The sequence below is a fragment of the Blennius ocellaris genome, assembly GCF_963422515.1.
Source record: "Blennius ocellaris genome assembly, chromosome: 19".
Taxonomy (NCBI): domain Eukaryota; kingdom Metazoa; phylum Chordata; class Actinopteri; order Blenniiformes; family Blenniidae; genus Blennius; species Blennius ocellaris.
Window position 1 is genome coordinate 12631830 of NC_137668.1, and position 25390 is coordinate 12657219.

The following is a 25390-nucleotide window of genomic DNA, read 5'->3' on the forward strand; positions in this document are numbered from 1 at the left end:
GACACACATTCACATATAAGGACGATTTACAGTCGCCAGTTGACTTGAAATGCCACACATGTACGGGAGGGCGAGAGCCTTTATCGTAGACCACCATGCAGCTACTGCCATTTTTCGTTCAAACAGTAAACTCATTCAACACATTGCTTTCTCTCTGTGGTCGATGTTGCCTCTTTTTTGTGGTTCGTTACGTGTCTTACCTTAAGTCTCCATCTTTAGACGAGCCAATTTGGTGCAGACGGTAAAAATTCAGAAAGATCAATTTGACTTCAGTATTAGTACTTTGTATGAAAGGTAGAACAACATTATGCAACATTCCACTTTGTTTATATAGGCAGAGGAATGAGAAGAACAACACATTTAACTTTTAAAAAGAAGCTCAATGAGAAAATTGTCTTCCTGGGATCTTTGAATTTCCAATTCTTAATTAAGCCCAGACGAAAGTCCTTGTTTATACTTACGTTGATTTAATACAAGCCAATTTGACCCTCACAAACAGAGCTACGAAAGTATACATGCTCACTTACACATTTACAAAACAATCGACAAATTCTTTCTCGATTTCTCTTTACATTTTGGAGCTCCCAGCCGACCTCATGACTTTGCTGTAATACCATGGTGAAACTATATTTTCCTGCAGAGAGAAAGCTCGAAGCCAGCATCTTAACAGAGTCTGACATTATTCTCTTCTGCCTATAGCGTAAGGAGTGTGTTGCGGTGCTCACTCAATTATTAAGTAACCCAACTACACATACAACTTAGTTTGCGGCCCACTTTGACTCAAACAGGTCTAATACCATGCCTGTTTGGCAGTCTTTGAAGCAGAATGGGATTTACTCTTTGTCCCCGTTTGATGTGCGTGCAGGCGCCTGTGGACAAATGATTTGCTCCGTTCTCTCCTGTCTTTGTTCTCTTGCATTCATTTTCATCCTCCTGTGATTTGATTGCACCGCGACTATTTTGGAATTCTGTAAACCTCTTATGGACTAATGCTCTTCACATTTCGAAACTTCAAGAGGACACAGCAATAATGCAAAGTGTTGGTTTTGGGTGTGTGCATTATGTGGCATGACAATAGGAGTGTAGCATTTGTCAAACCGTAGAGACATTACCTATATCAGGTAAAAAAACTATTGTATTCATAAGGCGCAGAACTCTTGTGTCTATGCGTAACGCATATACTTTTAAGCTGTCGCCATTTGTGAAGTCTGCAGAATTCATGGACTTTGTAAGCACTTTTGCATTAACGGTGCACCATATTTTTCTTGGCAGCCAATTTTCTCAGGCTGGAGGAAATGCGTCCACTTAAATATACCCAGACTCCAGAGCCTAATGATTCATTTAGGCTTATGTAAAGTCTGTATTCCACTTCTCTCAAGTAATGTGATTGCCAAACCAAAAAAAAAAAAAAGGTTCAGCTCATTAAAGCCAATTTTTCTCAATACAAGGAAAAACATACATTAAAGTAATAACATCAAATATTTTAGTTGTTGTTTGTTGTGGTCATTTCATACATGTAGTATACTTGTTAAAAGAAAAGTATTATGTTATGTTAATGGTACTAAAAACACTGGTTCCCATCTACTTGTGTACAATTCCACTTTCTTATTTTGACATGTAGGAGCCGCATACTTATTAAACATTTAATTAGGAGCATGATATTGGGCCGGGCCTCTTTGCCATTACCCAACAACTTCATGATTGCGTTTTGGAATTTTGACACATACGTAAGCCTGAATTTAACCTGTAACTCTCCCAGTTCATTATCGCACCAAGATGGACTTTTGCATTGAACTCTCATTCCAACCGAGATTGTTTTGTTGTTGTTTTTTTTAACCCTTTCATTATGCAGGAAGTTATCTTGTCCTAACTGGTCATTTCAAAATGGGTATCGGAATTGGTTGGTGTGAGTTACAAGTTAGAAGTACCAACTTAGGAGTGTCATTATTTTGTTTTTGTTTTGTAGAAGAGATCATGATGATAAAGAAATGAATGCAGAGCAACACTATCAAAGATTTCATAAAGACACACATACTATACTACACTTCCAAACTAATAACAATAAAATGATGATAGTCACATGATTAAATGTCCATGCTATACAGTGAGCGTTACTTCCTGTCTGGGCATTTGATGCATTCAACTTGTATGACAATTTGCTGCGCCAGATTTAAATAGGGGTCTTTCGCGGAGAAGCTTTGTTTTAGCTTAGCTCCTCTGAGCTGCCCTGACGGCCTTCCTCACTTTGTTCCTGGCCTGCTTGAACTGGTCCCAGTCCCCACTACAGCTTCAAAAACCCTCCAATCAGTGCAATCAAAGCAGGCCTGTACCAGCAGCAGTTGATTCGGTCAAACTGTGAGTTTCTTCCATGCATTCTCCTTGAGGCAGTCAGAGTCGAGCAACGAAGTTATGCATTGACGTTGAGCCCTTTCTCTCGCCATATCGGGTCATTTGACATCCATTTCTGCTCAGAGGCTTTCTGTAAGTCCCAACAATTCCACATACTGTCCTCTGATATACAAGGTTCCTCCTTCCACAGGACTGCTCTCCCCCCCTATAGCTGTTTGTTTTAGGCTCCTCACAAGCTGAGTAATCTCAGAGGCTTGTATGTGAAAATCTCCGGAGGCCAGCAGTGCTTCAACCAGCCCATCTCACGCCAACAAGGACAACAGTCACAGAGATCACACTTTTCTCCCATTCTGTTGGGAACATGAGCTGATGTTCCCATTCGTTATCTTCTTCATTTTAATTTGACACTGGTTTGAAAATTACTCCTTGAGATGATTGCACGGAAGTGATGAAGTGTTCTGTGAGTGAAAACATGCATTTCGGTCACACTCGTCTTTAGAGAAAATTGTGGATGAAGAACTAAAAGCTGTGAATATATGCTGATTGCAGTTTGTCCGTCACGTAATTAAATACAGTTTACCTGTACACAACCGTGCCAGTTGGTAAGTACTTCAATAAGAGCTAATGATGGGTTTGTTCCCACTCTAGATTTGAGCTTTTAGTGATGCAAAAATGATCGACGAGCAGAAACACGACCTCCACTGGCCTCTTAGTTCCAGCGGTGGTTTGTGGTACTCAGAGCACTAAGCTTCTCGCTCACTTTCAGACACTGCTCGTGGCCCACGGACACCACGCCGGTAAACCAGATAATTGGATCAAGATGGTTAAAAGAAAAAAAAAAAAAGTCTGGGTGATTGACTGTTTGAAAGTGTGTATGAAAGTGCTGACACATAAGCAGAGATAAAAGCTACAAGAAACCTTATTGACATCAACTCAACTGATGCTGGGTTTTGCAGAATTTAATTTGATATTCTCGTAAATCATTCTCATAAATGCTAAGTGTGGTGATGGATAAAAATGAAAATGAAAAAAAAAAAAAACAAACCAGAAAGCCCCAGGTGCTCCAATGGCGAGTGTGTCCTTTACATATTAGACACGATCCAGCAGCTCCATTCTCGGGGTACTCGTCAGCCCAGCTTGTTCAGGGCTGAATGAATGATACTGTTAATGGGAAAACGTGACGCATAAAGTCACTTCTTTACCACTGATGCACAGTCAACGGTTTGTTATTTCACTTTGAATTTCATAATTCATCATGACACAACTCTTCATAAAAGAAAATGATAGATGTGATGTAGGATTAGTCATATTTTAGACATGTAGAAATATGGCTGAATTTAATGTCATTCAAAGCTGGCTTGATTTTTGCCAATTCAAGGACTCGCACCGGTAGTTTTTGTTGTCCCATTACAACAGGTAGAAAAAAAATGTCTCCCTTCCAAGGTTGCCACAGTCGATCGTGTGAATGGAGGGTTTGATTTGGCACATGTTTTCAAACATTTGCAGCATAGCATGGGCATATAGGTTTGCCCTGAACAGGTGGGCTCAGGTACCCACAGGTGACATGTTGGCTGGCAGATTGAAACCAGCAGGCTTCAAACCACTTTTATATAACCTTTCAATCTTACAGCCACTCGTCAAAGGAACAGCATGACCTGATGAAGCCACTTTGATACAGAGCAAAACGTCTTGCAAGATGTATGACCAAGTCCAGTTGACTTGATTTAGCTGCTTCTTAACTGGACGCATGAGAATCTGAAGACTTCTTTTTACAAGCTTGCTTCCATTACCCCTTACTGCCGATCACATCTAAGTACCAATACTGATATTGATTTATGGTGCGTTTGTTCATATTACGAAGAAAAGAAAATCTGAAAGTGCAACGAATTGAAATGGAAACATCTTCAGCCAAACAATAAAAAAGAATATATATATATATAAGTTTTACTGATGTGTATATAATCCTGTGAGAGTGTTTGTTTCTGCACATTTATGATTCCTCTGTTTCAATAAGAAGCCAACATATTTCTCCGTGATGTTATTCCCGGTTCGACCGCTTGAGGTCAGTGTTGTATAGCAGTGAATTTATGTTTCAACGGTTCAGTACAGACAGTATTTGTTTTTAACAGCCACAATAATTACGATAAGTGCATTATCCTTATTTTACATTTACACTGAGCATACAGCTAAACCTTTGTTTTTTCGTTTTGACCCATTGAGAGTAAAGAAAAAAAAAAAAAGATCCCACATTCAACATTATTGCACTAAATGGGTAGAAGTCTCCTCAGTTATATATCCTCCATTTAAAAACGTTTCCTGTAAAAGACAACACTGTGTGTGATTGTGCAGAACAAAAGGCTCTGTGTGTCTTGTGCACCTCGGTGGTCAACTTTTCTGTCTGTGGCCGAGAGGAAAAGGATTTGTAAGCGCTTCGGTGGCCGCCTAGTGGGAGTATTCTCCTGGTTTTAGCATAATAGCCTTTATGAATCTCTGCGGTTTTGGCTGTAATCCCCATGTGGCCTCAAGACTCCTTTGTGAGGGTCGACATGCCTTGCAAGAGCACAATGCAAAGTCATGTGGCCAACGTCGGGGACAAGCTGATCCAGACCACTTCTTCCCAAAACAAGGCTTTCACACGCAGCTACACTGTAAGCGGTCAAACATCAGAAAGTCCACCAGTCAAGACCAAAATGTCACAGATTTTTTTTTTTTTTTTTATGTCTTCTTTGTCCAGATGACCAGGTCCTGCAGTTTGGAAAGCTGGTGAGCACCTCCAACACCTACGAGTCCACAGCGTCTGGAAAACCCAGAAAGCCTGTGACTGTGAGCACAAACCAGCCTCTGCTGTGGAGCATGGGCATCCTTAAGTTTCAGAGCATGCTGAAGAGCTGATTGCACTATTGTACAAGGCCAAAATGCTCTGAAAAGGATTTTAGGTGTACTTTTTAATGAACGCAAGCGCAGGGGAGTCCGAAAATATGGATGCTGATTTTTATGGTGGCTCTTTATGGCCAAGGACTACTTCTCATGCAGTGCTGACGATATGCTCCACAGTATTGCATTAACTTGTAACTCTTCTTGACAGCTAATGCTCTAATGATTGCTTTGTCCTGCAAACTTTAGCATGTGCCTTCCACTCCAGTAGTCTTTTAGTGTTACAGGAAACACACCAAATGCCTTTCAGTGATATTTGAACATGACAAATCAAGTGTTCTGCACACTTTGTGCCGAGACGTGGGTAAAGTCAATGTGAGGATTCGAGCTTTGGGTTTTCAATTGTTTTATTTACACTGTGAAAAATAAATGATGAGCACAGAATGTAAAAATTCCACCCCTTTCAGTCCCCATTGACACACATTGCAGCACCGCCTCCTCTCCCCAGATTTTGAAGTTGGAGTTTCAGCTTCATCAGGATTTAACCACCACTGGAAGAAAACCAAAAAGAGGAAATTCAGTGACGTTGCCACACCCTGTTGCTAAAAACTTTATAAATTCACTGCAAAGGAGAATGTGTCATTACTCGTGTTAACATTTTGTTACAAGTACTGTTTTTCTAATTCAGTTAAAAATAAAGTCACAAGTGTTCCCATCATGATGCTGTGCTTCATTTATCTACTCTATTCAAGAAATTTTAATCAATAGTTGATAAGCTTCAACCTTATTTTCATTTAAATTCTAATGTCATGCAGAAAATATGATTCTTGTGTATGTTATATCAAAATGTCCAGAAATTAATTTTTTAAAAAGAACATTTTATAAACGTACTAAATTAGATTTGGTTAATCGATTGGTTGCTCGTTATCCAATACTGCATCTTAAATCAGAATTTGTCCAATTCACTGTGTAAAAGTATTGACTGAGCTCAAAATACAATGCTGCCACCTGGTGGTCAAACAGGATAGGTTTTAGATGAAGGTAACTTGGTCTTTTACTTGTAACTGACAAGATAATGACAGAAATAAAATCGTGCTCTGGTTCTGATCTCATTAAATGTACAAGTATGTGTTTATATTTCCTTAACTTAAATTTTAAAAAGCACATTATATTTTGTTGCTTGATAAACATATCAAATCAAAACCTCAACATTTGTGTATTTAGAGAGAATTACTGCCAATACTTCATTCACTAAAGATCAATAAGGCGTTGGACCCAATTGTAAATCTTAAACAATCAAATGGCTCAAAAAGTGCTTCTGACTAGTTTAACATGTTTAAAAAAATCTCTGGAATCAACAAACTACAGATTAAACCTGTTCTTTTCAAGATACATGTCATAAAATCAAAACTACACTTACTCTTTAAATATCTACGAGTTAAGGATTTGAAGCATCTACCCAGAGAACCATGTGTGTATATTCTTATTAAATAACTCACACAATGATGTTGTTGATGGGAATGTGGATGAGCTTAACGAAGAAACCAATGAAACCCATGATGGCAAACCCAATCGCTGTCGCCATGGCAATCTTCTGAAATTCTGAGGGAGGACAAAACAAAGTTTAGTTACCACGTATAGCAGCAATCACATACCAGGAAAATCAGAGATTTAGAAGAGAATCAGAGAAATGCATTAATACAGTGCAAATAATACGTCTCAATCGTAAGAGATTGTTTGCTTCTGACTCTGGGAACAGTTAGTAAACCTCAGGGGTCTGGGTGTTTTATTTTCTACAAGGAAATCTAGTTTAGAGGGACTGATTGTCATAGAAGTGCTTCACAAGTCACCGTTTAGTGATCATAGATTTGAGATTCGGTCCCCCCCCCACACATCAAACCGAGAGACTATGCTCGAGGGATAAAATGGCAAATAAACTTACCTTTTCTGTCTGGCTTTGTACATCTTTTGACGAGCCTGATGGAGTCTTTGACAAACTGCCGGCTGGGCTCCACGAACTGCATCACCTGGTCCATGATGTCTGCAGACAGAACCGGAGACGATCAGAACCACGGACCCTTCCAGTGCTGACGTGTAAGCTTTACACGGCTACCACAATTCCAAAACAACACAGACCTCCTCTTTATCCTCCATATCTTCGTAAAATGGACAGTGAGACACATTTAACTAAAAACGGGTCGTTTTCGTTGGTACATTTAAAGGTAGCATCGCTAGCTAGATATGCTAAGAAAAAGTCGACCGGGCATTTATGCCGATTAGAAGCCCAACAATGGAAACACAATAACACAGAAAGGGCTACCTTTACCACTGAGGTTATATATTCATATAGAAAATATGAAACCTTCTAAAAGGATGCGTTTACCGTACCTGTGTATGGCGTATGGGTTGATGAGAAGACGGAGGAGGAATGAAGAGAAGGCCACGTCGCTCAGCTGAAAGGAGGAGAAGGAGGGGTGACGTAGCCTTAACTTGCGCAAGCGCAAAACACTGGTTCCAAGGTGACCGCTCTGCCACCTAAAGGCGAGGAGGTCTAATCACAACAACAACTATTCTCACGCTCCATCATCACAGCAGCTATTTGCCAAGGAGCTTATAAAATCATCCGCGTTTTTTTGTCTGTCTGTCAGTCTGTGAACCAAATATTGAAACCTAGACCCCTCTATAAATTATTTTTCTTTTACATTTATTTAAAAAAAATGTAATACATCACTACAAAACTTATTTTCTCAAGGTGTTCAATCATGAAAAAAGTAGGTTTACCAAACTGCCTAAAACCCTGAAAATAAGGAAAATGTTCACGGGTAAGACATTTACAATTGTACTATGCTTTTTTTTTCTCTTTTATGTGAAGCACTTTGTGTTACATATATGTATGTATGAAAAGTGCTCAATAAATAAAGTGTGATTTGATTTGATTTTGATGAAGGTAAATTCTTGCCCAACACTTTTTATAGTCAGAAAAATAGAAGTCGGAAAACATCTTATTCATTTGTAATAGGAAGAGTGAAACTGACCAAATGTACGCATAAATAATCATTTGTCACTCCGAAATGTGTACGAGTACAAACATTGTAACTTACCATAGTTGCTGTGACACCTTCATCTTTATGTTAATATATGATTGGTTAATGTAGACGTGTCATGCTTTGTCAGTATTTACACAAAATGTAAAGGTCCTGCACAAGGCTTACGTGTCACACACCAAGTTTATGTGATGCGAATTAACTTGTCATTGATTGTTTGAAAGACTATGTCCTTGAATGATGAAGATTTCATACAATCCGGGGTAATAGTTTTTGTGAAAAGTTGGTAAAATACATACATACATACATACATACATACATACATACATACATACATACATACATACATACATACATACATACATACATACATACATACATACATACATACATACATACATACATACATACATACATACATACATACATACATACATACATACATACATACAAACATACATACATACATACAGGTAACCAGGAGTGTCAAAGAAACTGATTTTAGTTCAGGGGCCAAATAAGGCCTAATATCAACCTAATACATTTTTGACTTTATTTTTAAAATTATTGTTTGGGATTGGAGCCTCTTGCGGGCCGGTTTTGGCCCATGTGTTGTATGTTTGACACTCCTGCTATAAACCCTCAATCACAAAGTGTTTGACAAATCACTGCTCATAGACTACTTTAGCCACTCCTCTTGTGAAATCTGCATTCCTTCGGTGGCATGTGATTTAGATTAACATGTACTTTTCACATAGAATCCTGGCATTTTTCTCTCAGTCTACCCTTCATTGTTACCCTTATTCGACAGTTTTAAATGTGCCGACAGCAGCAACTATCACTTTCAAAACTTGGCACCGTAATGAACAGTACCTTGTCCAAAAGTCAAAAACATGCAGAGCTTTGCGAGATGTCTCGGTTTTATTTTTACAATATGTCACATTGTTACATAAAATATTCCCAATCTCAGATGGTTTGTTGAAGCCTCGACAGACTGTCATCTTGCAACCACATGATTTCCCCCTTATGTCATCATAATGTGGTTGTTATATCATTCTAGCGACATCATTAAGCATCCGTCAACATTCTCACCTACATTATTCCTTCGGTGGAGCGATCACAAAACATATTCATTATCTGAATTTAATTTCTCTTAAAAAAAAACAAGACGTATGATCAATTAGATCTTAAAAACACATTTCTTGTTCATGGGGGATACCTATACGTATATACACCCACTAATTAATTCAATTTAAAGACTTTTCACATCCTAATGATTTAATGTTGATTTTAGCTACAAAAAATATTTGCGAGCATTAGGTGAGCATCCTTACAAAAAAAAGGTGACACATGGCATCCAAGCATAAAACCAACTACACAAATATTGCTAAAATCGGTTAGTAAAAGTATTTCCTTTTCTAAAAAATATACTGAAAACTCAGTATTTTCTAACAAACACTTTCAGATGTGTCATTGTCATGCAGCTGTTGATATCACAATTTGATTGAAATATATAATTTTGTTATAATCATTTATAAAGAAACCACAACATTTGAAGCAACAAAGTTCCAACCACCATTGACTTTGAGCTATGAACAACTTTTTTTTTCTTTTGCAAGAGTATAATAAATGAGATTACAAAAGTGCTTAACAGTGCTATTTAGAAGTTGACATTTTATACAGAATAGAGTTTTTCAGGGTTGTTATTCACTGCCAGGTGATGCCCAGCATGTCGCAGCTGACCTCCCAAAGTTTCTGGGCCAAGTCATCATCAGACGCAGCCCTCGAGCACCTTGCAGGGGCGCAATCACTGAACACACAAAGGGACAAAGAATGGTCATTACATCCTGAATGCTATGTTAAATAATGAGGCATATTGTGAACCCTTCTGTGAGTCAGCAGGGAGAAACACTGAGCAGCATGAGGCTTGCCTCCTTGTTAAAGACGCCTGCATAAACACTTTCTGATTGAAATGTTGTGTACCTGAAATATCCGCCACTCAAGCTCTCCAGGCCTTTCTCCACAGAGCAGTAGATTGTGGTCTGCGCGCCCTCCACTGTTGTCTTGGTGAAAACCCTGAAGATCTTTACCGCGACCTGAATACACTGGTGCTGATGCCTCCAGAGGTCAGACTGCACTACCCCAGGGTGCAGGGAGAAAATGCTTACGTCGGTACCTGCAGCATACACAGCTCACCTCAGACACGCTGTAGAACCGTGTGGACAACACACACTACAACCAGTACCACAAAATGACATTATACATTTACAAGGCCGTCCGGACAATCTGCTGTTCATCGCACACATACATACTACACGTACAGGCTTTCCAATGAAATAAGATCTATTGCCAAGACGCATTGTTACACCAGATATAGTAAATAACCTTTCAAATGTATTTAGTTTGTGTGCATAGTTCAGTTTTTCATGTAAAACAAACACCATTTTATTATTATTATTTAACTTTCTGCAAAATGCAGCACTGTAACCTTCAGGCGCAAAACTGGATTTAATTAAATTGAATGAATTATATAATTTAGATCCAGAATGAACAAACGTCTAAATGCCACTGAGAGGTATTTTGTGTCTGAATAGGGGTGAGTCAAGGTTCTTGATTTTGTAAAATTGGATCAAAGTAAACATATTGTTGGACTTTCTTCAGTTCCCGGAAAACAGATGATAAATTCCTACGATGAAGATAATCCCCAGACGAGGTATGTGAGCTGCCAAGAAACAATACCAATAAGGCGTGAACAAAACATGGACATTATTTGAACTGAGAGGCGGTGAAAGATTGCTTACAATTGAAATTTGAAATCAAAACCAAACTACCACAGATGAGCAGAGTGAAAAAGAAACTACAGTGATATTAGATGCATATATGTCATCCAAACATGTAAATGTGCACAACTCGATGAGCGCTCAGGAAGGACAAGGACAATCATTAAACATCAATTTCTATTGAATCAATATTACAAATAGAGATTTACATTAGTATTCTCACTAGACATTTGAAAATCTAATGAATCAAGGTATCATATGTTCATAAATAAAGGTGCATCTCAAAATTAAGTTATTAATTCGCCTTTCATGACTTTCATTACGAGGTATAATTGTGATGATTATGGCTTCCAGTTAAAATATGAAACTTTTGAGTGTTTTGATGCATTTATTCTTTTGTTTTTCTTGACTTAAATCGTAAGGTTATATGACAATAAAACAAACAAAAAAAAGATTGAAATACTTAAACATGTATAATAAATGTAAAAATATATTACAATATTACAGTTACAAGAGAGATCAACTCTTTCACTGTATTACACTGTATTGAGATGCACCAGCATGTTCACGAGTAGGTCATAAAGTATTAGATTGGACATTTGACAAACAATTAAATCAAACTTTTTATTTCGTTTTGTCATAGCTTGCTCATTAAATGACGAAAACAGTGGTAAGAAATACCAAGTGATGATTATTCTGGTGAAAAATCTCTCAATTTAAATGCAAAAACCAATTTATGGATTTAGTGTACAGTCAGTATAGGCAGTGGTGTCCTCGAGGTGAGAGAAACCATCTTCGTGACCTGGATGTCCACTGTGTCTACTGCCTCCTAGATGCTATGTACGTAGTTAAGGTACTCTAACAATAGGGTAGGCTGAATTCAGAATAGCAGAATCCCCATGGGGATAAAAAGTTTTTCAAAAAATATGTTTTATGTGACTTTATGATTTACAAAGGGGGGAAAAAAAGTTTTATAAACCTTACCTTGCAGCCTTTTGGCTAGTGAACGTGCAAACAGGACATTTGCCAATTTGCTCTGCCCATAGGCCTTCATGGTGTCATAACTCCTCTCACTGTTAATGTCATCCAGTCGGAGCCCGGTCCAAGTATGTGCGACCGAAGCCACAACAACAATGCGTGCTGGAGCCGAACGTTTGATGAGATCCAAGAGCAGGTAAGTCATTAAGAAGTGACCTGAAAAACATCATAACAACAGGTTAGCCCGCTCATCTCTGAGGTCTGAGTCTTCTTTTCCAGCCTGACAGCTTTATCGCCAAAATGTGTCTCATATCCACCATGTGTCTTCAGAACATTGCCAATTAAAGTCAACCTGGCCTCTCTAAGATTTACTATTTTTGGAACTGAATGAGGAAATTTATAAGAATATTGGTGTCACTTACAATATAAACACCTCAAAATATACTTCATACAGCATAATGTTTCATTAAAAAGTCGCTTTGGGTAGAAAAAAATGACCAAATTGTATATTTCGATCCCGACCAACTTTACATTATCTTAACTCCAATCAAGCCATGCAATATTTTATTTCTTTTTTCGCAGGTAAAGAAACAGTAGCTCTTACTCTGAGGTTCATATAGACTCAAGCATTCAAAGAGGCTTTACTGTCAAATTAACACAGTTTTATGCATGAGGTGGGGCAGAATATAGAAGTGAGCACCTGTTCAAGTCAAACTCTTAAAAAGTAAAATGACCCTAAATTTCAAAAACACTTCAAAATGATTAGGACCCACTCTCACACTGACGAGACAAAAAATTCAAATTAGACTCCAAGCGACAGGCTAAACTTTTCCAAACTAAATAAAAGAACACACTGTTCTCCTCTTGAGTGACATCCGCAATAGATTAACTCCCATAACACCCTCGTGCCTTTGTCACTCAGCCTCATTGTTAGCAGTTTAAATGGAAACCATCATCCGTCGCAGGCCATAAAGTTAAGTGAATCACAGGAAACGTTTCTCTGCTCATGAGATAGGTGAATTATCATCTACACTGTGCAGTCTTCAACAAGAGAAAACACTGGACATGCTCATCGAGGCCTGTTTGTCAGCATTTGTTTTCCTTACCATTGTTTTCTCCATCCTGTTTCAAATGCAGCCTAAACATTATATAAAGTCAGCATATAAACTGAGTGCAAATGCATAGGGAACGATTGTGAGTATGTATGTGAACGTGTCAGTTTGCATATGTGCGTGGGAGACGGTGTTCAAGCACACTGTCAGCCTGTGCCTAAAATAACGCAGAGCAAAACACCATGTGAAAAGCCCCAGTCCGATACTGGGTGAAACTACTGACAGCAATAAAAAAAAAAATTCCTGCTAGATTTTCTTGGGTACAATATTGGGGGTTGCACAAGTGTTAAGAACAAATCATTGAAAAACACAGTATATCTTCTAATTGTTCATGATAAATAGATCAATGTAACAAAGCATCCAAAACAGAAGACAATCTTTTAATTAGGCTGCTCTTTAAAGTAAAATAAAATATAATGTGTGTAAAGCTAAATAAGACAAATCCAGTACAACCTACCCAAATGATTGACTCCCAACTGCATTTCAAACTCGTCTGCAGTCTTGGAGTAGGGACACATCATGATCCCTGCATTGTTGATCAGGATATTCACTTGTTTTTCCTCTGAAATGAAAGTGAAACTTTTATCAAATTCCCCTCAATGAACCACCGACTTTAAAAGCTTGAAACAAGTTGTAAGAATTGTCCACCTTTATTAATGATGTCAGCAAAAGCCCTGATGGACTTGGTGTCAGATAGATCCAGTTTCCTGATGACCACATTCTCATTGCCTGTGTCTTCTAAGATGTCGGCCCGGGCCTCCTCCGCTCTCTCCAGGTCTCTGCAGGCCATGATGATGCGAGCACCTGGATAGGAAGGGTTAAAGATCACAAGCTGCTACCATGATAACTTCATATTAAGTCCAGTGCGCATCATTGTAGATTCACCTTTCCAGATGGACCTATGATCTTATGTCACCCAGAGGTACAAGTTCCTTCAAGGTCTGCAGCTCTTCTGCTCCAGACCACAAATTTCCGCAGAGGGTTCAAATCCCTACTGCGCTGTCTGCATCAAGAGAACTGCCTCCATCCTCAAGGACCCCATCAACCACTTACCCTCAACTCCCTACTCTTATACAGTAAAACAGGCCATATTAATCAGATTACGAGAAAATTAAGTGCAATACATACAATTACATAATGAAACAGGAACTTGATTCTGACAGTACACTTCCTTATCTTTATAGAACATATAAATATTATATTTGAGATGTTGTGTTTGGAAAAGACGAATCGGGCATGCTTGTGTTTCATTAATGGAAAGCCTGTTTATTTTCCATTTAAAGCGTGCTATATTTATAAAAAACATGCATTTGTCGGATGAGCAACACAGTTTGTGTGCAGGTTGCACCCGTGAATAATTTGCCGTATCTTATCTGCCAAACTGCTTTTCTTTGCCGTTGCTATGGACTCTGGTTTTGAGCTCTTGGTTTTTCCCCGTGCTGATAATCAGGATCAGGGGTTTAATTGGCAAAATATCACACCTCTACAGTCTGAGACCAAACTCTGTCCTCCAAAGATGTCCACGCTTGTTGCCACAGAGCTGAGTTGATCAGAGGCTGCCGTCTCTGCCGCAGTGTGTGAGCAGCCTGGAGACCACCATGAGGAGGAAGTGCCAGACTGTGGTGGCTGTGTTTTCTCCTTCTACAAGCTGCTGAGGCTCCTGTTTCTTCCATGAATAAATTGCATTTTTGTCACTGGTTGAGTTTGCAGTATGTCTTGTTTCTTTATATCTCGAGCCTCCAAACAGGGATTGAGACGCAGGACTGACGCAGATACAAGTGGTTTGAAAATGGCAAACGTTTCATCGATGCAATGGAAAAATGCTCAGATCTGCTGCTCATCCCACAAATGCAAGTTCTTTAAAATCATGAGCCCATTTAAACCCATCTCTATCGCAGACTTGCCTACGTTATATCATTCTTTACCAATAAGCATTGTTACAACAAAAGAAGCACAAAGGTCTTCAGGTCTAGTGTATATAGTTGTTACAGTTATATTATTGTACAATAACTTCAGATTTTTAAACATAGCCAATACACAAACATGTATATTTGCAGAAGTTTGTATTTCTATAAAATATATTTGTATACATTTTATATTTCTATTGCATTTCTTAAATGTTTCCTTTGACGTTGCCTAAGTTGTTTTTCATCAAGTTTCTATTATTTCATCTTTCATCTTGGCATGTTTGTGGACAGCAAAGTAAGAATGTCATTGCACAAGGTCCGTGCTTCCCCTGCCTTGTATATGACAATAAACACTTTGAATCGAAGACTTATTTCAGCCCCCAATGTTCCTGATTATAATCAGCACAAAATACAAGCACAAAACAAAAAAAAAGAAATCAATCATTTTGTGATGATTCCACATCGTTTATCTTCAGGCTAAAAGTGGATTGTTTACACTTTATGACGAACACATTCACATCATTCACTTTAATGTCCAAACAGTAAAACATATTATTCTCCAGTCTCCAGACTCAAAACTTCATTTTTGCTTATTTGCAGGCATACACACCATCAAATTAGAATTGAAGCCCCCTACATCCATCGCAGCTCTTTCGGCATCTCATTTAGCCAACTGCTCCACTCGCATGAACACAAGACCCTCTCAACTGTGTCATTCTCATCCACTCCTGACGCAAATTACCGTGCATTCTGCTTAATGAGCACAGAAAGAGGCTTTGAGGACACATGCACACTCACCGTCTCCCTCGCCTGTGGGCATGCACACACACACAAACTGAAATATAGGGAGAACCCCCCCCCCACTACTCTCAGCAACACATGCACTTTTTGCACATACACACACACACACACACACACACACACAAACAAAATAGCTGCTGTGCCCGTCAATTATGGAGGACGAGAGCCATTAATCTGTTGGGGCATAGCGTCTGTATCCCATCACAGCGTCTTTGTTTCTGTCCTGCTGTTCCCATGTGGGGAAAACCAATTGTTCCCACATTTCCCAGGTCGTCTGGCTCAAGTCATTAAATGAAACAGCAAACAGACTGAAGGGGAATACTGTGAAGTTAAAGATCCTCCAGCAAGGCCTTGCACCCAGTTGTGCATAGAGAAACTGTGTTAATATGCAAAAAAGTGCAAAATACAGACAATAGCTGCAGTCGGGCTTCATGACATTCTGCAGATACATGAATACACCATTTCAATTCTCAAACATTAAATTTGACAAGATACTGAATAAGGAACATAAATCCCAGTCGGTGAAAACATGAGTTTAAAAATTCATGATTAATCAACACATTTAAAAAAAAAATGTTAATAACCAGCTCGTGAAATAGCCTACTAGTTAATGCTCACGTGGGCAGAATTATCGACTGGTGGGACAATTTGTTGTCTATCATCAGTTTAATCTCTTGACCACACATCCTGTCTTCATTCAATAAAAGGCACAAACATTCAGCTTAATTTATCATGGTAAAATGTGATACCCAGAAGACATTCATGTCCATTATGACTCCTTGTAAATCGAATCATGTTGTCACTGCATTATTACAAGATCAATTTTAATGACATATGACGGCATGAATTAACTGTGAACTGTCCAGGTGCAAGAGCCACACTGTTGAACAAAGGTAATGCAAAACACTTAATTTCTCATTCAACTCATTAAAATGCAAGGCTACTGTTTACAAAATGTCCCACTACGAGTTTCAAGAGCAGACGGATGAACAAACTGAACTGTACAAGAAGAAATAGTTTTCAGAGATCACTTGTGTGTGTGCGTGTGTGTGTGTGTGTGTGTGTGTGTGTGTGTGTGTGTGTGTGTGTGTGTGTGTGTGTGTGTGTGTGTGTGTGTGTGTGTGTGTGTGTGTGTGTGTGTGTGTGTGTGTGTGTGTGTGCACTGCTTGATGCACCCTCCCATCTTTCTTTGTTGCCTGTCTGGCTCAGGAGGGAAGTAGACTCTCACAATGCTCCCTCTGTCTCCTTGATGGCTCGTCTGTCTTCTCTCACTACTATTTCTCTTTCAACATATTCTTTTGGGGGGGGGGGGGGGGGGTGCTAATTTAACTAGTTTAACAAATGAACTAAAAAAAAATGTTTCCGTTTAGTATGCAAAGCTTATAAAAGTGGTAATGCACTTTCAATGATTCGAGCATAAGAAGTGCTTTAATCCAGTAAAAAAAAGCTTCAAATCACATTGATGAGGCTGATGGAGAGAGAGCCACACAGCTGGGCAGTACCTCTTCTTGCCAGGTCCCTGGCGGTTTCTTTGCCAATACCAGTGTTGGCTCCAGTGATGATGACTGTTTTCCCATCCAGCCTCTCCTCAGATGACCAGCGGTTACAGCACACACTCCTGAATAACACACACAAGTCAATCCTCTCAATCAAACAACATAAATTACACAAGTTATGCTGTTTTTGTATTATTATTTGTTGCAAAAAGAATGCATTTAAACAACCAAATGAAAATACCAGTATATTTAAGAGATGAAAAACACAGGTTAATGTGTTCTTTTTTTTTTTTTTTTGTTATTTCTAATATCTACACATCGAAGATGGTCGACGCAATCAGTTGCATTTTTTAACGAGGTCTGGTCACAGTATCAAACCTGATTGACTCGTTCAGTTCAGTGTAATCTTCTTAAAATTTCTCACATTCCTGTTATTGATGGAGCCAAGCCACCTGATCTTTGTCGTTTTCCTCCACCGGCTGCATTGTTCCTGTTTCTTACCTGCAGTACATTCTTCCACAGGAGCAACAGATTTCCACCTCCGGGGCCGGTGAGCGACTTCAGCAAGAAGAAATAAACAATGCGGCTCCCTCCACCTCGGGCACAACAGTTCATCAGTGCGTTTCGTGCCTGTCATGCGAGCCCACCCCGCCGCGTGCCTTTCACAGATCCGGGCTGAGCCAATCAGGAGCGAGCTGACGCATAATTGATTCACAAGTTGGAGGCTCTCCTCCTGCTGCCTCCTGCTGTCTGAGTGCTGCTGCAGAGGGGGTATCCATTGTGTGTGTGTGTGTGTGTGTGTGTGTGTGTGTGTGTGTGTGTGTGTGTGTGTGTGTGTGTGTGTGTGTGTGTGTGTGTGTGTGTGTGTGTGTGTGTGTGTGTGTGTGTGCGTGCGTGCGTGCGTGCGTGCGTGTGTGTGTGTGTAAAGTAAAGAGTATTAGAAAAAACAACAACTTGTGAACCTATTTTTTTTCTTTGTTTTTCTTTGATTTAAGATCAGGGTGGACTGTTTTAAAAAACAACGCGGTCTATAGATCAGGAATATTATCATTACTCGGGGGGGGGGGGGGGGGGGGGGGGAGCATCGCTGCAAATGATCACGTTCGGTTTAATTATAGTCTGCAACCTTTACTACCGCAGATCATTCAATAAGAGCACTGTTGCCATCTGCTGTTCACTTCTGGGTTTTTCTTGCGTTATGCCAGACTCAAATGGGGAACTGCAGTTATTTGCATTGAAAAGTGAAGATTGATTTAATTCATTTATTTAATTTTTACTTTTGGTATCCTCCAGGCTAAATCAAAACCAATGCCAGGCTGTATGTAAGCACATAGTTTGACACCTTTGTTCGAAACGAACAATTATAACTCGAAGGATATACTAGAAAATAGCTAAGATGTAGTCTTTATGGTTTTTGACCAGAAAAATCTTAACCTGAAAAAAGTGTTTTGTCCAAAAATGCAACAGATGAATCAACTTTAACTATATTTGTCAAATCTGCATCTCAGTTTGCCGGAGTATTTCTCTCTTCAGACTCATGTTGACACAAGCCCTTTGCTTTTCAGGCTGGAGAATTCCTTGAGCATTCAGCAGAAATGTTTTGACAGAATGCGTCTTCACAGTGTAGCTTTGATACTAAACTTCTTACTACTCTTACGAAAGCAGTGAAATCCCCATTGGATCAACCATAAAGAGCAATCATATCTGTCCACTAATCTAATTGAATGATTTCTTTGACATTTTAATACTTTTGCAAGGCTATCCTGTGAACAATAATGGAGCGCCTGGTGGGACAGGTTTGGCCTGCAGGTCCTGTCTTTGACAAACTGTTTTTCTATTCTATTGACAGTATGATTTAGTAGCCAAAGGTGGAAATTCAATGCAATTTTTAGGTGGGTAATATCCAGACAAAGAACAATTGCTACACAGTTCTTTTGGCCCAAGTGATTATAGTTTTTTTAATATCCTGGTTTGGAAATATATAGTTTCCTGAAATGAGGTGTTGAAAAATTAATACATTTCCAAGTAGGAGGGGGATTCAGACCCTCATATCTCAAAGAATTATGTTTTCAACCTAATTACATTTTGCATATGCTTAATTTTTTGGGGAATAGATTTCTTTGGCATTTAGTTACTGACCATTTATAAAGGAAATTCCCAAAACATCTAATAACCTCATATGATTTTAATAACAACAGTTATAAGTCCAAGATTACTAATAAACACAGAAATAATCAGTCATTTGAAGTATCAGGAGTATTTTTTTTATTAGCACCAGCTGTATTTTTCTTCACAACATTGTTCAATTTTACTATTATAATATTTGGAGTACACCTGTATCGATGCCCATTTTTATCCACTTGCACAACTTTCTTCTATCCCATGCTTAACATTCAATCACTCGGGAAGCTTCAGTGTTTTTTCTAAAGGCTGTTTCTAAAGGCACAAGGCAGATTTGTCTTCGCTGCTTGGAGGAAAGCACATTGAAGTTCATCTCCAGCGAATGCCGAGCAGGTGGCAGCTGACAGCCCACAGCTTCAGGGCGGTGCCATCATCCTGGCCTGCTCTGGAGCTCTCAGCACTGGCACAGTCCCTATAAGGAAAAAAAAGGGGGGGGGGGGGGATAAGACATGATCGTACATAATTTTGTTCCAATAATCCTGTCTAAAAGTGTTGAAAAGACCTTTCTTAGAACACAGATAGTCTCTGAATCATTTGCAATGAGATGGCTGTAATTTCAACTGGTATATGGTTAACTATTGGGTGAGCAAAGGATTTTTTTTTTGTCTTTGTTTCTCAACGATCATAATTATTCCATGACCTCAGTATATAAAGTCTGTTTATGCATTGTTCTAACGAGGGTTGTTGTGAACTGCAACACGCCCTACAAACTGGTAATGCTTCTGCCGTTGGTTTATTTCACACGTTAATCACACCGACGATCAAGGAAACTACATCCTCTGTTTGGGATGTTTGTGGAGTCATGCTGCCCACTGTCTGCTTTCACTGTGTAATTTGCTTGGTTTGGGTTGCTACAACAAGCAGAGTTGTTTGCTGCAGCATTTCAGACTAACCTGTAGTATCCCCCAGTGACCATCTGGTTCTCGGGGGTGACGACGCAGTAGATGCTGGTGTAGGCTCCTTCTGCTGGGGTCTTAATCAGGTATCCAAGGGTCTTGACTATGTCCCCAAGAGGGCGCCAAAAGTGCCTTGTAATCTCTGTGTTCACCGCACCAGGGTCCACAGAGTAAGCCATCACTCCTAAAACTGTAGGGGAAGGTGTGAATCACATGCATCGTTGATTGGTTTTTCCCTCATGCCCTTTTGTTGAATCTTCTGTTCCAACTATAATCAAGAACAATTTATGTGGAGGCCACAAACACACTGTTGCCTAAAAACCATATTTAACAAATTATGCACAAAGCCTGAAATAACCTGTTTCCCCAAAAAATACACAGAGGAAGTTCACGGAAAGAGAAGGTGGCTATAATCAGAGAGGAGAACTCAACTTTGAAAAAGCAAAGTGTTCCAGCCAAAATAAATAAATGTGCATCGATCTGTGAAAAAAAAGATTTGAGAAAGAGTTTGGGGTTCGGAGCGAAAAAAGCAGTACAAGCATAAATAATTTCAAAGTTATGTACAAGAAGTGTATGGAAGAGGAAATTGAGTAATCAGTAGGTATATTGTGAGATTTAAATAAAACTGTGCCTTCGTGCGTGTGAGTGTGTGCATATGCGCATTATATGTAAAAGCTTTGTGCTCTTTCCAAAACTGTAAGTGATTACAGAAACAAGGATTTATTCATCCTTCAAGAAGTCTCTGCTACAAACATGCTTCTCCTTGCTCTGTCTTTTTGCCCTGAGCAGTTGCGGTTGAGGCATGAGACTCTCACACTGGCAAGAGGCGCAGATCCATTTTCTATGCATAAGGATAGAACGGCAGAGACAGAAAACATGTGTACATGTTGCATTATTCTGCTGTTTCTCCAACACACCCAAAAAAAAAAAAAAAGCTACCTTCAGTCCTTTTGGCCAGCTCTCTAGTGAACAGGACATTCGCCAGCTTGCTTTGAGCGTAGGCCTTGACAGAGTGGTAGTTTTTCTCCCCACTCAGGTCATCGAACTGAATCTTGCCCAGGGAGTGAGCTGCTGAGGACAGGTTGATGATGCGAGATGGAGCCGAGTGCTTCAGCAAGTCCAAAAGCAGGAAAGTCAAGAAGAAATGACCTGAGGAGTGGAGCGAAGAAAACACACGAGGGAAGTGTTACAAACTGGCAGCAGGGAGGAGGTATGAGCTCAAGAAATAGATGAAGATTTAAGAGGCTGACTTTGATTTGACAAAACGCCCTGGATTATCACTGAATTTGTGATCTTAATGTTATATGGAGATCAGAAAACAGTTCAGCATATCTGAAATTCACTTAATACAGGTATTTCTTACCCAAGTGATTGACGCCAAACTGCATCTCAAAGCCGTCCACTGTCTTGGAATACGGGCAAATGGCCACTCCTGCATTGTTGATCAGATAATGAACAGCTTTCTCCGCTGGAGTACAAGATAGTGGTAATCTACACTTCAGTCCATATATAAACAAATGTGGTGTCAATTTATACATATTTCTATATATGTACAGTATATATGTGTTAATGCCACCCACTGTTGTAGATATTCTCAGCAAACTGGCATATCGATTTGGTGTCTGCCAGATCCAGTTGCCTGGCGACTACTTTGGCTCCTTTTACCTCCCTCATGATGTCTTTAGCAGCATGTTCGCCTCTCGCCATGTCTCTGCACGCCAAAATCACCCGGGCACCTGGAGAGATTGCTTCATCTTAATGGTGAGTGTTTTTGCACGTCCGTGCACGTTGAGATAAGATAAGAGTGTGTTGGGATCACTGTGAAACACTTCTGTTCATGTCAGTGTGTGTGGCTGTGAGCTCAGTATGGCTGCGTTGTCCTGAAGCAGCACCGGTCCTTGTGCTTGTCAACGTTATCCATTTTAACAGATTGAACAGTTTATTGCTTGAGTCACCTCGTTATAATTGTTTTTCCTAGCACGAGCCCGGTAAGATGGAAATGTTTCCATGTACAGTAGGTACTCTGAGTCACGCAGCAAGGAAAATGTCAGCAACAGTCCTGAAAGTCATCACAACATTAATTTGTTCACTTAAGATATATACAGTTGTGCTTGCTTGCCTCTGCCTGCCAGGTCTTTCGCCGTTTCTTTGCCAATTCCAGTGTTGCCTCCAGTCACTATTGCCATTTTGCCATCGAGACGAACGTCTGAAGACCACTTGGGGATGAAGAGAGACCTAAGAATTGTGACATTTAAGGAGTGGATGTTGATAAAAATGATTGATGGTTGATGCAGAAAAATACTTCAGTGGAAAAGGGCATTGAATAAATTATTGCTTGTGTGATATTTTGAGTTCAAATCGGCCACGACTAATTTGCAAGATGAATAAGATGTAAGAGCAATCAGAGTATGAAGATAGTTTTAGGGTCGCAAGCTTTTCTCTGACGAAGCAGTCTCTTCCAGTTTAGAATCAAAGTATCAGAGGTAAATCTTTCGCTATTAAAAATGGGAATTCTTACCTGATCGTTTGCATTTCTGTAGTTGAGATTTAAAATTGCTGTATCACTCCCGAAGACAGAATGGGTCCTTCTTTCACTGAAGTTACTTCAGCCTGGGATCCAAAGATGTTACAGTGGGAGAAACACCCAACTGAGAATGAAAACATGTCTTATATACCCTCAGCACCACACAGATGCATTGGGAAGTCATCAGTTATCAATGTCCCTTTGTTTAAATTCAGTTATTGTGTCCAATCAATTAAAGTAGGTAGAAATATGTCTTTATTCAGAGAAGAGCAATCACATGGTGAGATCAGTAACAGAGTGGTGTTTGTGGAATTAATGAGCGCTTGATACTGCTTACTGAACTGAAATTAAAAAGTAAATTTTTCACAAAAAAAAAATGTCAACTGCTGATGGAAAAACAGTTTAACATTATGAATTAGTGACCCTTGGTTGCCTCAGCGCAAAACTGGTCTGAAGTTACTGGGTGACTTTTTATTTTTATAAGCAGTTGCTCCCTGAGGCTGTGCCGACTGACTCTGCATATTTATAGACCTGTTGTCTATAAATGAAGACCTCTGCAGCCAATATAAAGTTGAACTTTTCTTTTACAATTTGAAATTTTTAAAATAAAAATCAATTTAAAAAATACATTGTGTCTTTTACTGCGCTGATGGGTTTGACTATATGGGGATATGTAAGGATTTGTGTGCTGCAGTACCGGACTGACCTGCAATTTCTTTTTCTTTTAAAAGGTCCATCTGAGTAAATGTGACTATTTTAAGCAAGTGATTGATATTCAGTAATGTATCATATTTTTCAGAAATGATCAAATATCTTTAGTTGTGTATAAAGCAGAACTAATGACATGAAATCAATCTGAGTGGAAGTTGTTGTCCTGTGTTAGTGAAATCTGAAACCTGCCACTGCAGGTGAACCAGCTATCTTTACGGCACTGTGGATTTTCTGGTGCTTTCCACAGGTGTGCATTATCTCTTAGTATTATGTTTGAAGAGGAACGTAACAAAATACAGATGCTTTGGTTGAGTTTTTAAACATTACTTGAGTATTGAGTATAGAGTATTCTCGCTCTATTTTTTTCACTTCAGGTCTCAATAGGGTCTACTTTAATAAAAGGCCTGTTGCCTAAATTCAGCTGTTTGCTTGATCTTAAGAGATTACACTGCTCTGAAGTAACCCATATGCTTGTCAATGTATGTGTACTTCTTTTAAATGAATGCAATTTCACCATTTTCCTTCAAGTTATTTTTGGAGGATTAACGGTTTATTCCATAACTGTCTGCACAAAGAATTCCCTTATGCATAGCACGTATTCATTTAAAGAGAATGATACAAAGACGAAACTCAACAAAAATAAAGCAGAGTAGCGAAAGAGCATAGTGACTGTGACGTCTTTGATGGAACATCACTGATGACACAGCAGATTCATGGCTGCAAGACATTTCTCATCCATTTATTTGAATAAATGCTGGAAGTCTTGTGATTTTAGGAACAAAAACTGTCATTGAGTGGAACCCTTTTTCCATTTAATTCCATCATTTATGTTTAAGTCCATATTTATTGACGTTCCTTGCTGCTCATGCTGTTGTCCTTGTTGCTTAATGGGTAACCAGTGCCTGTTTAATCATTTCTTGGAAGTGCTGGACTATGTAATCTGAACCTCGGCTGTTACTCAAGAGTGGGTTTCCCCTTCCTCACAACATCCATTCCTATTGTATTATTAGAGAAAAAAAATGCCTGAGATGGTAAATGCGTCTCCACACGAGTTGCAAAGTTAACCACTAAGTGTATCCACAGTATTCAGGAACCGTTAAAGTATGGAAAAGTATACATTACTCTTCATTCAAGAGATTTATCATTTCTTTGTCATAACTCCATATTACCACTGGAGGGTAGTGTACAGTAACAGTGCAAGTCTTCTCTCCCCTGAAATGAGAGACTGTTTTCTCACACATTAAAAAAAAAAAAAAAAAGTCATTTAAATCCACAGTCAGGTTCTGTGTTGGCCGGCCAGCCAGGCCTCATGTAAACCATGTGAAAGCTAGTCATAACTTCCTGTTTTCACAAACAACCATAAAATAAGCTGAGACAAGACGCACAGTTACACACAGGCACGCACACATACACACATATATAAACATACTCCTGCTGACCTAAACCAGGCCTAAATGAGCGCTGCCAGTTCCTCTCATGTGGTCTCTCTATGACGCTAGCTGGTCTGACTGCTAGATTAGTTTCTCCTCACAGCTGCTCGCAATCCCTGGGCCTGATGAAAGGCCGCCTGTCTGTCAACAAGGGGACAAAGACAGAGGAGCCTCGCCACATGTGTAATTAGCATTGCTTCACAAAGATTATAGATCATCTTGGGGAGATAAATGCCTCTTGTTGTATTTGTCGATCCCAAAATAGGAAAAGCTGAGAGAAGAAACCACACAGTGCGGGAGGGAGGCC

At 39.3% G+C, this 25390-nt stretch overlaps 4 protein-coding genes across 6 annotated transcripts in view; 1 reads left to right on the forward strand and 3 right to left on the reverse strand.

Annotated features, from left to right (window-relative positions):
• Positions 1 to 5473, forward strand: part of tpk1 (thiamin pyrophosphokinase 1) — a 76445-nt gene extending 70972 nt beyond the window's left edge. For both annotated transcript variants that reach the window (XM_080515166.1, XM_080515167.1), the window contains exon 9: positions 5084 to 5473. In XM_080515166.1, the coding sequence (XP_080371292.1) occupies positions 5084 to 5241 (158 nt within the window). In that variant the 3' untranslated portion in view covers positions 5242 to 5473. The remainder of the gene's footprint in view (positions 1 to 5083) is intronic.
• Positions 5474 to 5612: 139 nt separating this feature from the next.
• Positions 5613 to 7734, reverse strand: sec61g (SEC61 translocon subunit gamma; the record flags this gene model as incomplete). 2 transcript variants are annotated; one of them, XR_013937044.1, is made up of 3 exons in its annotated part: positions 7166 to 7204; positions 6723 to 6825; positions 5613 to 5774 (listed from the first exon to the last, which is right to left on the reverse strand). XR_013937044.1 is itself a non-coding variant. In XM_080515168.1 (3 exons), the coding sequence occupies exons 2-3, from the start codon at positions 7257 to 7259 to the stop codon at positions 6719 to 6721; spliced, it is 201 nt and encodes a 66-aa protein (XP_080371294.1). In that variant the 5' UTR covers positions 7260 to 7264; positions 7612 to 7734. The 2 variants fall into 2 exon arrangements, 1 of the variants encoding a protein (XP_080371294.1); XM_080515168.1 differs by lacking the exon at positions 5613 to 5774 and adding an exon at positions 7612 to 7734 and having other exon boundaries at positions 6719 to 6825; positions 7166 to 7264.
• Positions 7735 to 9974: 2240 nt separating this feature from the next.
• LOC308143828 (retinol dehydrogenase 12) lies at positions 9975 to 17459 on the reverse strand (the record flags this gene model as incomplete). Its single annotated transcript, XM_080514751.1, has 6 exons — positions 17348 to 17459; positions 13786 to 13941; positions 13595 to 13699; positions 12032 to 12241; positions 10251 to 10443; positions 9975 to 10077 (listed from the first exon to the last, which is right to left on the reverse strand). Exons 2-6 carry the CDS (start codon positions 13925 to 13927, stop codon positions 9975 to 9977), a joined length of 753 nt encoding a protein of 250 aa, XP_080370877.1. The 5' UTR covers positions 13928 to 13941; positions 17348 to 17459.
• Positions 17460 to 19683: 2224 nt separating this feature from the next.
• On the reverse strand, positions 19684 to 25131 carry LOC308143827 (retinol dehydrogenase 12; the record flags this gene model as incomplete). The annotated part of the gene is given in 8 exon segments (XM_080514750.1): positions 19684 to 19934; positions 20416 to 20608; positions 21358 to 21567; positions 21782 to 21886; positions 21999 to 22154; positions 22538 to 22653; positions 25067 to 25092; positions 25096 to 25131. Coding segments are annotated over 8 exon segments (945 nt in total). The 3' UTR covers positions 19684 to 19831.
• Positions 25132 to 25390: the final 259 nt, after the last annotated feature.